This window comes from Nicotiana tomentosiformis, chromosome 5, assembly GCF_000390325.3.
Source record: "Nicotiana tomentosiformis chromosome 5, ASM39032v3, whole genome shotgun sequence".
In the NCBI taxonomy this organism is placed as follows: domain Eukaryota; kingdom Viridiplantae; phylum Streptophyta; class Magnoliopsida; order Solanales; family Solanaceae; genus Nicotiana; species Nicotiana tomentosiformis.
This window is the reverse complement of record NC_090816.1, coordinates 44,663,346-44,678,580: the sequence shown is the minus strand read 5'-3', so window position 1 is coordinate 44,678,580 and position 15,235 is coordinate 44,663,346. Positions and strand designations below refer to the sequence as shown.

Here is a 15,235-nt window from a genome sequence, read left to right as displayed (position 1 = left end):
CTTGGGAGACCGAGCAGGAGATGGAAGCAGATATCCACGCCTATTTGAGACTCCAGGTATGTTTCTAGACTCGTTCGAGGATGAACGTTTATTTAAGAGGGGGAGGATGTAACGACCCGGTCGGTCTCATTGAGAGTTGTAGCCATGTTCCCCCATTTACTGCTCATTTTATGCTTTACAGCTGTTATGTGACTTGCCGAGGTAGTTGGTTCGGGTCTGGAGGGATTTCGAAAAGGTTGACCGGGTGTGGACTTATGTGTAGACGACTTCAGGATAGAGTTTTGATGGTTCCATCAGCTCCGTTGGGTGATTTTGGACTTGGGAGCGTGTCCGGATTGTGATTTAGAGATCTGTAGTTGAATTAGGTTAAAATTGCGAAAGTTGGAAATGTGGAAGTTTGACCGAGAGTGGACTTTGTTAATACCAGGCTCGGATTGGGGTTCCGGGAGTTGGAGCAGGTACGTGGTTTCATTTGTATCTTGTGTACAAAATTTGAGGTCAATCGGACATGATTTGATAGGTTTCAGCATCGTTTGTAGAAGTTGGAATTTCCTTAGTTTCAATAGGCTTGAATTGGGGTGCGATTCTTATTTTTGATATTGTTTGATGTAATTTGAGGGCTCGAATAAGTTTGTATCGTGTTTTAGTACTTATTGGTATGATTGGTTGAGGTCCCAAATGCAAGGTGTAGCGTGAGTACAACCAACTCAATAAGTAACAAATCCAACATTTGGACTGAAAGAAGTGACAAGTCCAACTATTACAGTCCACTTTCAACATTTAACGGTACAAAAAGTTACAGAAGATCATCAAGGTAGCTGCCCGGCGTTCGCAAACCTTGACTCTCCCCCCTTATCTATCAGTTTATTTATTCCATTTTTACTTCCAGACAGTGTACTAGACCTTGTAAATTTGTAGATGCTCATGTACTCAGTGACACCCCTGTTTTGGGAAGAATTATGTATTGAATTATGATTTCATATCCTATTTTAAGAGATTTTCCTTTATTTAAACGGTTTAAGTATCTTTCTGAGTTTTTAAAGTGTTGGAAATATCTGAATAGTCGGCTTGCCTAGTACCATAATAGGCACCATCACGACAGGTTGGTTTAGGGTCGTGACAATGTGCCTTTTTTGCTATTTCAAATAATGACTACATAATTTAGAGTATTCTTAATGTAAATACATTTGTTATACTCATTAATTTGAAATCATTTGATAGCATTGTTTCGTCAAATTTCATATGCCATTATTTTGGTGCTTGTTGTAGTCCGTAAAATGACTTAACAAGTTGGCACACCTTCTTTTCTTTTTCGAAAACCACGAATCCTTCAGGTTATTCTATATAAATTTCTTCCTCCGAATCTACATTTAAGAAGGTTGTCTTCACATCTATCTGATGGATTTCAAGGCCATATATGGCGACAAACACTATTAACACCCGAATAGATATAATCCTTGTTACCGGAGAGTATATGTCAAAGTAATCAAGACCTTCTTGTTGTCTAAATCCTTTGACAACTAATCTTGCCTTATATTTTTCAATCGTACCATCATCTTTCATTTTTCTTTTAAAAATTCACTTAGAATCCAAAGGTTTATTTCCTGGAGGAAGATCAACCAATTCTCAAGTATGATTATTTAATATGGATTATATATCATTATTGACTACCTCTTTCTAATATTGTACTTCCGAGGAAGACATTACTTCTTTGAACGTTTTAGGCTCATTTTTCAACAAAAAAGTCAGAAAATCTGATCCAAAGGAAGTAGTTGTCCTTTAACGTTTACTACGTCTTGGATTTTCCTCATTAAAGATACTTTCCTTTGCTTATTCCCGAGATCACTTAGATTTTCACTAGACGACTCAGATTTCTTTTTATACAGATAAATATTCTCAAAGAATTTAGCATTATCTGATTCGATTACCGTATCAATATGGATGTCGGTATTTTCTGATTTATGAACCAGAAAATGGTATGCTTTACTGTTTGTTGCATACCTTATGAAAATACAATCAACGATTTTTGGTCCTATATCTACCCTTTTAGGTTTAGGACTTGCACTTTAGTCAAATACTCCCGCACTTTGAAAAATTTCAAGTTGGGCTTTTTTCCTTTCTATTTTTCATATGGAATGGATTGTATTTTGTTATGGGAAACTCGATTGAGCATTCGGCTAGATTTAAGAATAGCTTTCCCCATAAGTTTTGGAGTAAACCAGAACTTATCAACAAAGCATTCATCATTTTTTTAATTATCGATTCTTTCATTCCGCAATCCCATTGGATTGCGCATGTATCTGGCCTTTGTTTGATGAATAACACCATATTCCAAACATATTTTTTCAGAAGAAGATTCATATTTGCTAACCCTATTACTTTATAAGGCCAATAACATGAACTATTGTTTGTGCCACAATAGAGCCAAAATTAATAATGGTGAAGTTTTAAATCTTCAAACCAATCTGACACAATCATAATTAAACGATGAAGTTTTTAATCTTCAAATCGACTAATATCTGACACAACAAAATTTAATAATCGGTGAAGTTTTTAATCTTCAAATTTAGTAATAAATCGGAATAGAAAATCACGACAACTTTAATCTCAAAGATCGAGTAGAAAATCACGCAGATTTTGATCTCGAAGTAGGGTAGAGAATCACGAAGATTTTAATCTTCAAAATGAGAGTAGATAATCACGAGGATTTAAACTTTTCTTTTCAAATAGCTTTCCAACTAAACTATTATAACACTTAAATAATTTGATATCTTACTCTAATCAAACAAGTATATATACATTCGTACATATTATATTCATGATCTCAAGAATATTTTCAAGTATTAATGTAAGCCTAATTTTAAGTCTTACTTTCTTGAAGGAGAACTTGTCCAAAGGACTCTTAGGTTTTTACAACCAATTCACCAATTCCTCTATTATATGAATCGATATTTATCCGTTCGAAACAAAATAATTGTTTCCAAGAAATAATTTTGGCACCGATTCAAAGAAGCCAAAGCGGCAACACATGAAGCAACATATATGTTTCTATAAACGGTTTGTTTTCCTCTTTTCCTCATTCTACACCAATGACTCGAGAAGAGAATGGTGCCTTCTTTTTGTTATGGCTCAAAAGGCAAGAGTACTTTAATCCAATAAAAATCAATTTGGACCAGAACGAAAAAATGTTTTCTTTGCCCTTTCTCTCAAAAACTCCAATAAACAAAAATTTTGTTATGAAAATAATAATGTGGATGTCCATTTATTACTCCGCTATAGATAATCTTCCTGAAGAAGATTATCTGTTTGGTACTCTATTGAAGTTTATCTACAAGCAGCCGATGCAGGTAGGTTGCAAGCAACTCAATGAAATGATTTGCAGCAGCTTCTTATAAAACAAGCAGGTTGCAAGCAGCTCATACAGACAGCTTACAAGCAGCTCAAGAAAAGCCTCGCATCTGCTTCCTGAAAAGCCTCGCAGCTGCTTCCTTTCTTCTATAAGTAGAGGAGTTTTTAGTTCATTATGTACATAAGTTTGAAGTTGAATAATATATCAGTTTCTCTCTATACTTGTCTTTACTTTACAGTCTTTATTTTATAACACGTTATCAGCACGAGACTCTGCCATCTCGAGCAAATACTTTGAAAGTATCAGAGGTATAAACTTTCTTTTTCTAAATAATGTCAAATCTTTCTAAACTTGAATTTATAGCCCTGGATATATCGGGCAAAAGCTACATGTCTTGGGTGCCTGATGATGAAATTCATCTTGATGCGATGGGTCTGGAAGACACCATCAAGGAAAACAATCAGGCACCAAATCAAGATCGTGCCAAACAAATGATATTCCTACGCCATCACCTTGAAGAGGGCTTGAAAATGGAATATTTTACTGTCAAAGATCCAGTCATACTGTGGAATAATTTGAAAGATAAATATGACCACCTGATGATGGTCGTTCTTCCACGGACACGATATGATTATACTCATTTAAGGCTACAAGATTTTAAATCTATCAGTGAGTATAATTCTGCTATATTCAGAATTATTTCCCAATTGAAATTATGTGGTGATAATATTAATGATCATGATATGTTGGAGAAAACTTTCACCATTTTTCATGCCTCAAATATGCTCCTGCAGCAGCAATATCGAGAGATGGGATTCAAAAAGTATTCTGAACTTATCTCACATCTTCTTGTAGCCGAGCAACATAATGGGCTATTAATGAAAAATCATGAAAGCCGACCTACTGGTTCTTGTCCATTCCCTAAAGCGAATGAGAAAAACTTCCACCAAGCTAAGCGTAGAAGAGGTCGTGGCCCTAGTCGTGGTCATGGTCGTGGTCGGGGAAGAAACTCTAATCATGGTAATAATAATGCACCAAAGAACCCTCCTTACCACCTGCAGTGGAAAAGGAAGGAACAAAAGCATGAAGCGATAGAAGCAACAAATGCAGAAAATGCATGCTATAGATGTGGAGGAAAAGGGAACCGGTCACGTACCTGTCGTACGCCAAAGCACCTGGTTGAGCTTTATCAAGCCTCCCTGATGAAGACAGAGAAAAATGTTGAAGCAAATTTTATTTCTGAAGATAATTTAGACTTCATGCATTTGGATATAGCTTATTACTTTGCACTCCCGGAAGGAGAAACAAATCATATAATCGGTGATGAATCTGTAAAAATGTAAATATTTTATTTTTTGTTGTTTGTAGTAGATAGTATGGTTATGTAATTATTGTACGTAAATAAAATGTTATGCTTTTATAATGATGTTTACTATAATATATTTTGTTTATGTCATTTTGAAGAATATGGATAATCCTCAAATTATGTTTGGATCAAAGACCAATCATAAAGATATTTGTGTAATTGATAGTGGAATAACTCATGCCATATTCAAAGATCAAAAATACTTTTCTTATTTGCATAAGGAAAAAATAAATATTTCAACAATTTCTGGTAATATAAGTTTGATTGAAGGCTCCGGAAGAGCCACTATATTTCTGTCTAAGGGAATAAAACTTATTATAGATAATGCATTATTTTCCTCCAAGTCCCGAAGAAACTTGTTGAGTTTTATAGATATCCGCCGAAATATGTATCATGTTGAGACGATATATGAAATGAATATGGAATACCATTGTATTACAAAGAATATTTCTAGCCAAAAGTGCATTGTAGAAAAGTTACCAACTTTATCTTCTGGCTTATACTATCCAAAGATTAGTACAGTTGAAGCACACTCTATCGTAAACCAAAACTTCACTGATTCAAATACTTTTGTGCTTTGGCATGGCCGTTTAGGCCATCCTGGATCAATAATGATGAGAATAATTACTGAAAATTCGAGTGGGCATCCATTAAAGAACCTGAAGATTCTTACAAATGATGAATTTTCTTGTGATGCTTGTTATCAAGGGAAAATGATCACTAGACCATCACCAATGAAGGTTGGCATTGAATCTCCTGCCTTTTTAAAGCGTATACATGGGGATATATGTGGACCTATTCACCCACCAAGTGGGTTGTTTAGATATTTTATGGTCCTAATAGATGCATCTTCAAGATGATCTCATGTGTACCTACTATCATCTCGCAACCTGGCGTTTGCAAAGTTATTAGCCCAAATAATTCGATTAAGGGCATAATTCCCAGATTATCCTATAAAGTCTATTCGCCTTGATAATTCTGGAGAATTCTCATCTCAAACTTTTGATAATTATTGTCTATCAGTTAGGATAAAAGTCGAACATCCTATAGCTTATGTTCATACTCAAAACGGCCTTACAGAGTCATTTATTAAACACCTGCAATTGATAGCAAGACCACTACTTATGAAAATAAAATTACCCACTACTGTTTGGGGCCATGCTATCTTGCATGCAGCATCACTTATCTGTCTCAGACCGACACATTATAATACATATTCTCCGTCACAATTAGTTTTTGGTCATGAACCAAATATTTCTCATCTATGAATTTTTGGATGTGCTGTATATGTGCCAGTAGCACAACCACAACACAGTAAGATGGGACCCCGGAGAAGGTTAGGAATATATGTTGGGTTTGAATCACCCTCTATTATTCGCTATCTTGAACCATTGACAGGAGATTTTTTTACTGCTCGATTTGCAGATTGTCGGTTTGATGAAACTAACTTCCCACAATTAGGGGGAGAGAAAAAGAAAATCAAAGGAGAAATTGTGTGGAAAATTTTATCATTATCCCATTTTGATCCACGTACCCCTATATGTAATCAGGAGGTCCAAAAGATCATCCATTTACAGAATATAGCAAATCAAATTCTAGATGCATTTAATGATTTGAAAAGGATAACTAAGTCACATATCCCTGCAGAGAATGTGCCTATCCGAATTGATGTGCCAGCAAGACCATCTACTAGTATGAGAGCTAGTTAACCTAAAGCACGCTTGAAGCATGGTAGGCCTTTGAGTTCTAAGAATCGAAATCCTCGAAAAAGAAAATTGACAAATGATCAAAACGATACTATAAAGGGATCTCTTGAAAAGACTCGAGATCTGATTAGTTCTGAGAATCCTGAAGAAATCAATGAACCCGAGACTCAAGTGAGCGAGGAACTTTTAATAAGTTCTACTGATGATGGGATTATTTTAAATCGATCTGAAATAGTGGTTGATAATATTTTTGCATATAATGTTACACTTAACATTATGCAAGATAGTGAGGATTTTGAACCCGATTTATCGAAGAATGTCGACAAAGATCTGATTGGCCAAAATGGCAAGAGAAAATTCAATCAGAATTGAACGCACTTGCTAAAATAGAGGTCTTTGGACCAGTAGTCCAAACACCTGTCGGTATAAAATCAGTTGGTCATAAATAGGTTTTTGTGCGAAAAAAGAATGACAAAAATAAAGTTGAAATATACAAGGCTCGCCTTATCGCACAAGGATTCTCACAATGAAGTGGAGTCGATTATGAAGAAACATATTCACCCGTTATGGATGCCATAACATTTTGATATCTCATCAGTTTAGCCTTACATGAAAGGCTTGAAATACATCTGATGGATGTCGTTGCAGCTTATCTGTACGGGTCACTTGATTATGAGATTGACATGAAAATCCCTGAAGGATTAAAATGTCTAAAGAAAATTCAAAAATCTCGAGAAATGTATTCAATCATATTACAAAGATATTTGTAGGGCTTAAAGAAATCTGGGCGTATGTGGTATAATCGCCTTAGTGAATATTTTTTGAAAGAGGGTTACATAAATGATGTTATTTGTCCATATATTTTTATAAAGAAAATGACATCAGAATTTGGTATACTTGTTGTTTATGTTGATGACATAAATCTTGTTGGAACTTCAGAAGAGCTCCAAAAGGTAATTGAATATCTTAAGAAAGAATTTGAAATGAAAGATCTTGGAAAGACAAAACTTTATCTTGGTATGCAAATTGAACATTTAGCAGACGAGATCTTTATACATCAATCTTCCTATACAAAAAGGGTCTTAAAACTCTTTTACATGGACAAAGTGCACTTATTGAGTACATCAATGGTTGTTCGATCACTTGAAGTGAATAAGGACCCGTTCCGACCTCCAGAAGAGGATGAGGAACTCCTTGGTCCTGAAACACCCTATCTCAGTGCAATTGGTGCACTTATGTATCTTGCTAATGCTACAAGGCCTGACATAGCATTTTCTGTTAATTTACTAGCAAGATATAGCTCTTCTACTACACAAAGACATTGAAATGGGATTAAGCATATTTGACGATATTTAAAGGGAACTCTTGATATGAGTTTGTTTTATGCTAACAAAGGTAGTGCAGATCTTGTTGGTTATGCAGACGCAGGTTATTTATCGGATCCCCATAAAGCTCGATCTCAAACCGGGTACGTGTTTACATGTGGAGGTACTGTCATATCATAACGCTCCACAAAGCAATCTATTGTTGCTACTTCTTCAAATCATGCTGAGATAATAGCTATTTATGAAGCAAGTAGGGAATGTGTATGGTTGAGATCAGTGATTCATTTTATTCAAGAAAAATATGGTTTAAAATGTGATAAAAGATCCACAATTTTATACGAAGACAATGCTGCATGCATAGCCCAAGGAGGAGTGTTTATAAAAGGAGATAGAACGAAGCACATTTCACCAAAATTATTCTACACACATGATCTTCAGAAAAATGGTGACATCGATGTGCAATAAATCCGTTCAAGTGACAATCCAGCAGATTTGTTCACTAAATCTTTGCCAACTTCAACTTTTGAGAAGATGGTATACAAGATTGGAATACGGAGACTCAAATATTTGGAACAAGGTTTTCATCAGTGGGAGTGAAATACGCGTTGTACTCATTTTTTCTTACTAAGGTTTTTCCCATGGGGTTTTTCTTGTAAGATTTTTAATGAGACAGCTAGAATTGCGTATTACTAAATATGTGTACTCTTTTTCCTTCACTAGGATTTTTTTCACTATGTTTTTCCTAGTAAGGTTTTAACGAGGCACAATATCCTTTAATGAACATTCGACGAGGAGTGTTATGAAAATAATAATGTGGATGTCCATGTATTACTCCGCTATAGATAATCTTTCTGAAGAAGATTATCCGTTTGGTACTTTATTGAAGTTTATCTACAAGCAGCTGATGCAGGCAGGTTGCAAGAAACTCAATGAAATGATTTGCAGCAGCTTCTTATTAAACAGGCAGGTTACAAGCAGCTCATACAGACAGCTTACAAGCAGCTCAAGAAAAGTCTCGCAGCTGCTTCCTGAAAAGCCTCGCAGCTGCTTCCTTTCTTCTATAAATAGAGGAATTTTCGGTGTATCATGTACATAAGTTTGAAGTTGAATAATATATCAGTTTCTCTTTATATTTGTCTTTACTTTAAGGTCTTTATTTTATAACAATTTTAAGGAAAACATCCCATAATCGAGACACTTATCACACTGTCGATCAATTTTTTTTGGCAAAATTTCTCCTCCTCAATTTCATTAGATCTGTTGGTCCAATCTTTTATCCCTTTTGAACACTATATAAATGTTTAATAATCAAGTCCTTAAGCAGAAAATACAAAATGTTCCTTCGAATGATTGATTAGTTGTGCCGTCAAAATCGTTTCTTTCCAATTGGAAACTTTCGGAATATCAACACTATTAAATGCCAAATAGCACTTATAAATATTCCAGAGCCTCCTGTGGCATCACACCGCACAGTTCCACACAATAATATTAAAGAAGGCCAAGAAAATTTCCGTCCAGTGAAAATCACTTGTAGTGACGTATCCGAAGTGAACATTGTTAGATCACCAATTGATCCAACCTTCCGCCAGAAAAGTAAAACTAACACACAAATATTTAAATTCCTTAGTAATCTATGTTCGAAATCAAACAATGACAGAAGTAAAGAAATGTTAGTTCAATAAAGCAAAATATAAAATAATTTCCGAGTCCACAAGTTGTTTGTGTGTTTTGAAGGAATTTAATCCCCTCACGATTGCCCAAGATTATGGATTACTCCACACAGAATAGAACGGAAAAACTATTTTGTAATACTTGTTTACCCTCAAAATTGGATAACAATTAAACTTATAATGTAGATTTAAGGACACGTGATTTCACTTAATACCGATTGATAAATATGAAGATTAAGGATAGAATTATACAATAAAGTAAATCAAATCAGTGTTTGAGTAGAACTCAACCCTTGAGTTAGAGTATCCTCGAAACTGATTGATGCAAGGACAATAAAAACACAAATAGTTGAAGAACAAGAGTGTGAGCGAAGAAGAAAATTATATTTCTTTTTTATCAGTTGTCTATAAATGGTTAGAACTCCCCTTTATATAGTAGAGGAATTCTATATATGATACAATTCTAATTACATAAGAAAATCCCATAATTAACTAAACAACCGTTCTTGATTTGATCTGTTCCGAGATTTTCGCCATGATCTTCAACCGACCACGGATATCTCGTTTTTCCGTTATTACGCAATCTTCGGTATTGCTTGATGCCTATCTCGTTCGGTCTCGATTGTTGTCGGCCTCGATCTTGGCAGGTGCCTCGAATCCCGATCTCGATACCTTATCTTCGTGCCTCGATCCGATCTACTTCTGAGTCATCCTTTGATGCAAACTCCTGATCTCTGTCAAACAGTAAAATTGGGTGGGCCCGATTTTAACCGTATACAGATAGTCCCCTCGTTTTGTTTGGAGTGTAATGACAAGAAACGAATTGAGCCTTCGACTTTCTACCTCGACCTATCATGATATCATCCTTGTGACGTAAGCGACGGAAGTGACTGAAACGTCTCGTATGTACAGTTTTCTAGGCATTAAATGCGCATCAGTTGATGGTCGGCCACCGCCAATATTGAACCGTCGTTGTAAAATTTATAAATAGCCCCTCTCTCCACTATTTCGAACTTTTACTTTGAGATTCTTAATCTTCAAAGCTTTTTATATCTTTTAACCTCTTCATCTGCACATCTACGATTTTCACTGCTACCATCTTCTCAAAACATCAAATTATCATCTTCATCTATTCTTAACTTCAAATCCATACAAAAATGGAAAAAACATCAAAGACTGTTCCTCAAAAGGAAAATGCTTCTTCATCGCGGCCGGCCGGCGACAAAACACCGGTGGAGCCACGACCTAAAGAGTGTGTTCCCGTGGGGTGTGTTATCACTTTTGACTCCAAAACCGATAAAGCCTCGTCGATTCCTGGTCAATGTGAGCCAATGTCGAGGTACACATGCTCGATAACTGAAAGGTACCTTAAGCAGGTAAGGAAAGACTGCAACTGGAAAGGCAAAGAAGTGGTGATACCGACCCCGGAAGAAGACATTACCACCCATGTGGAAGGGATTTTAAGTGTTTACACTTACCCTTTCACGCTAGGCCCCCTTGACCTCGTTGTCGTCGATTTTTGTCGTCAGTAACAAATAACCCTAGGCCAAATCCACCCTTCTTTTTGGCGAATTGTTATTCTGCTCTGATTCTTTGTGAGCAAAGTCAAGGGGATGCCTTTCACCCTCAACCACCTTATCAGGTTATACAGCCCCCGCCTCTATCGAGGCGGCTTGATAAAACTCCAATGTCGGGCAACCAAAGTGTTATTCTCGAGCATAGACGAGGACAAGGACCGAGGCTGGATGGGCCAGTTCATTTGAGTGAGGACTTCCGACCTAATCCCGACCGAGAAGATGCCATTTCCGATAAATGGAATATGAAGCGAAAGTATAATTCCGGTATTAATTCTTATTTATTGTTTTGCCCATTTGCTTCTTCTCATTGATATCCTTTTCTGTGATGTAGCGGTCTCTTGGATGCCCAGTGCAATTCCTAACCTCAAGAGCTGGGTTCGGGACCTGGCCTCGACCTCTTCGTACACTGAGCGCTCATGGCGCGATTTATCAAAGGGCCGATGGGAGGCCAAAACTCATGGTAAGCCCCTTTCCTATGTCCTTGATTATTTGATAAAAATGTCTTTCTTATACTTAACCAATTTTTCTGCGTGTAGGCCTGGGCAAAGATGCGGTCATTAGGCCCCCGTCTGGCGAAAAAGAGACCTCGGCCCCGGTTCCGAAACCGACAAAGGACAACAAGAGAAAAAGTGCCTCAGCTTTCGAGGATCTAGAACTTAAGACAAGGACGGCTCGTAAGCCGAGGAAGAACACCATCCCTCTGACCGAAGAATCTGTTCGGCATCTGAGGGATGAAGACGAAGAAGAAGAAGAAAATGATGGCTCCATACTGGTGGCCTGAGTGAAGAAAACCATCGATTCCCCAAAGACAGCTGGACCGATGGTGGTTGATGAGGCTCCGCCTCGAACTGAGGGGATATCGGAGAAGGACTCGGGCAAAGTCCCCGAGTCGTTGGAGATCGAGGATGTCTCCCACCGAAATGAACAAACGGTGGGTATATCTGAAGGGACCGGCTCTGAAGCTCTTCAAACTGAGGAGAACGCCCCAAGTGACTCCCTTGGGGCAATAGTAATCGGAGACTCGCCCACTCTCCCTGATTTTTTCGAAGGGGCGATTCGGGAAGCCTGAGCTTTGGGAATCCTCGAGGTAGAAATAGCTCATGAGAGAGAAGAACCCTTCCGTGATTTGTTTATAGGTATCGAGGATGCTGCCGGCCTGAGTGACTCATCGGGTCTTTTCTTTGAGGCTCAACGAGCCCTGAATCGGGTAAGTCTCGATTCCATTTTTTGATGTCATATTCTTCCATTTTCTGCCTAACTTTTTCTGTTTTTATATAGGCTTTAGCTCTTCATCATGAGACATTTTCCAAGTCTCGGGTGGAGCTAAGCCGATGTGAGGATGACTTCCGAGGGCTTTCGGAGGAGAGAAATGCCCTCAAACTTCTTAGTGGGCAGAAAGAGGAAGAGATCAAAGATCTTCGAGCCGAGTTGGCCAAGGCTCAACAAGATCAGACATATCTGATCGAGCAGGTAATGAAATCTTAAAAGCTCATGGGCTCGATTCGGGAACGGTGGCTAATATTTCAATCTCACAGATGCAACAAAAAATTGAGAGGATCGAGCAGTTTCGTGAGGAGGTCGCTACAATAAAGGCGGAGTCCTTAGGGTAGAAGGAAGGTATGGACCGCTTTGCTGCAGAAAAAGAGAATGCTCGAGCCCAATTATGATGGGTCGAAAGTCAACTTCAAGGCATGAAAGAGAAGAGCTCGACTCAAGCAAGGAAAATAGAGGAGCTCGAGGCTCGGTTGGCTTCTAAACTTGCCAAGGCCAAATCTGAAGCCAAAAAGGCAAAGGCCAAGGCGGACGCAATCGTGGCCGTCTATCAAGCTGATGCTGAAGCCGCTCAAGTTCAAGCAAGAGAGGCATTCGAGTCCACTCAAACTCAAGCATATTAGATTGCTCAACTCGCCAAATGCTAATCTCGTAGGAAAACCCTCGAGGAGATTCACGCTTGGGGTTTCGATCTTACCAATGAGATAGCAAAGACTAGAGAGCATGAAGCCGAAGCCGGAGCGTTGGCCACTTCCGATGACGATGATGATGATGGCAGCAAGAGCGGGTCCGAGAATGGGGAAGACCTCGATGTAGAAGAAGCTGCCCCTGGAGGAGATCAGGAACCTTAGGATTTTTCACTTTTTATCTTTTTTGTATAGGATCCCGATCAGACCTTGTAAATATTCATATATATAAATATCTCTTTCCTTTCTGACTTATCTTTATTTCTTTTATGCCTTGTTAAAGTTTTGTTCATAAGTTCGAGGCTTAGGCATTTTGATCGAAACCGGACTAGTGCAGTTTTTATAATCGAGTAAGTACTTGCTCGAACTCGGAATAGGGTGACTCCTTAGGTTTTAATTGAGTGAGGATGATTTCTTCAAACTCAAAAATAAACTGGCCTTTTAGGCTCTTAAATTAGGCCAATATGGACATAGCAAAAAGAATGGCTTTCTCTCCCTTCTCGGCTTGATAGGTTTAAAAATATTTGTTGTGCCTTAACACAAAATAAAGGATTTGCTCGAGAGTTCGAACGGTTCCGTACCCATTAGAAATTTCAAGGGTCGATATTATCGAGACTCTCTGTTTCGTAGTGCCTTAGCATAAAATAAAGAATTTGTTCAAGAGTTCGAACACCTTTGTATCCATTAGGGTTTTCGAGGGTCATACTATCGAGACCCTTAGAAATTTTGTTGAGGGTAGCCTTTTCTAACCGGTTTATGAAAATATTCGAAGGCCTATTGGGATTCGCGTTTTGGGCTTGTTCTATGGCCTATAAAATCAAGGATTGCCTTTTTAAGGTCTTACGATCTCGAGGTTTAGTAATTTGATCGTGTCGGTTTTTTGGACGGCAGTCCCGAGTATCGGATAAATTGTTTGAACTTCAGTTGTGATCTACCCTTAAGCCAGTTTCCACCAAAGATAATAAGTATGAAATTGCAAAGTATAAATTTTAAAACTTGGTGCATCTGGTAAGGAAAAATACTTCTTCCAATAAATTATACATGCGTAGATGTTTTTCCATTAGGGCTCGAGTAATCTACACGGACACGGTTCATTTGACCGTTTGGTCCTCTACAATCTTTACCTATCGAGACCCTATCGACACGAAGGATTTTCCTTGTAACTATCCGAGGGTGATGCCCCCCAGTATTCGAGGTTGATTGTAAAGGAGCCCCGGATACTGTTGAATTGCTCTAAGTTAGAACGAACAATGGTTGCCTCATTAAAAACTTCGCCGGAAAAACCCATTTGGGATAAAATCCGGTCTAAGAAAAAAAGAGTGCAACGCGTGCTTTTAGACCTAAGGACTGCATTTGAAGGATCCTTTGATGTCTTTTATTAAACACCTGCAAACGGTTAGTATAAAATATAAATAAAAATGGAGAAGGTTGTACCTTAGCAGTAATATCGTTTGAGGAGTGACACGTTCCAATTATTTGACAATTATTCGCCGTTCATCGTGCCGAGTTTGTAAGATCCTTTTTCAACGATATCGAGGATCTGATTCCGTCCCTCCCAATTTGGGCCGAGTTTTCCTTCGTTTGGGTTTTGAGTATTGAGGGTGACGTTTCTCAATACTAAGTCCCCTGTTCTAAAATGTCAAAAATTGGCTCTTCGGTTGTAGTACCTCTCGATCCGTTACTTCTGTGCAGCCATTCGAACGAGGGCGCTTTCTCATTTTTCATCTAGCAATTCAAGACTTGTATTCATAGCCTCGTGATTCGACTCTTTCGTTGCATATCGAAACCTGACGCTAGGTTTCCCGACTTCGACCAGGATTAGAGCTTCGGCGCCATATACTAAATAGAATGGTGTTGACCCCGTACTGAATTTTGACGTTGTTTGATATGCCCAAAGGACCTCGAGCAACATTTCTCTCCATTTTCCCTTTGCGTCGTTCAACCTTTTCTTTATATTTTGAATGATGGTTTTGTTCGTTGACTCTGCCTGTCTGTTCCCGCTGGGGTGATATGGCGTTGACAAGATCCTTTAGATTTTGTGGTCTCCAAGAGACTTTGTTACTTTGCTGCCGATGAATTGCCTTCCATTGTCACATACGATCTCGGAAGGCATTCTGAATCGACATATAATATGGTCCCAGATGAAGTCGATAACTTCTTTTTCCCTGACTTTTTCGAAGGCCTGTGCTTTAACCCATTTAGAGAAATAGTCAGTCATAAATAAAATAAATTTAGCTTTACCTGGGGCCGATGGTAAAGGGCCGACGATATCCATTCCCTATTT

General features: G+C 38.1%; 1 protein-coding gene across 1 annotated transcript; it reads left to right on the top strand.

Annotated features, from left to right (window-relative positions):
* Window positions 1-3,681: 3,681 nt before the first annotated feature.
* LOC138892265 (uncharacterized) lies at window positions 3,682-5,575 on the top strand. Its single transcript, XM_070175970.1, has 3 exons — window positions 3,682-4,018; window positions 4,205-4,501; window positions 5,424-5,575. Exons 1-3 carry the CDS (start codon window positions 3,682-3,684, stop codon window positions 5,573-5,575), a joined length of 786 nt encoding a protein of 261 aa, XP_070032071.1.
* The last annotated feature ends 9,660 nt before the right edge of the window (window positions 5,576-15,235 follow it).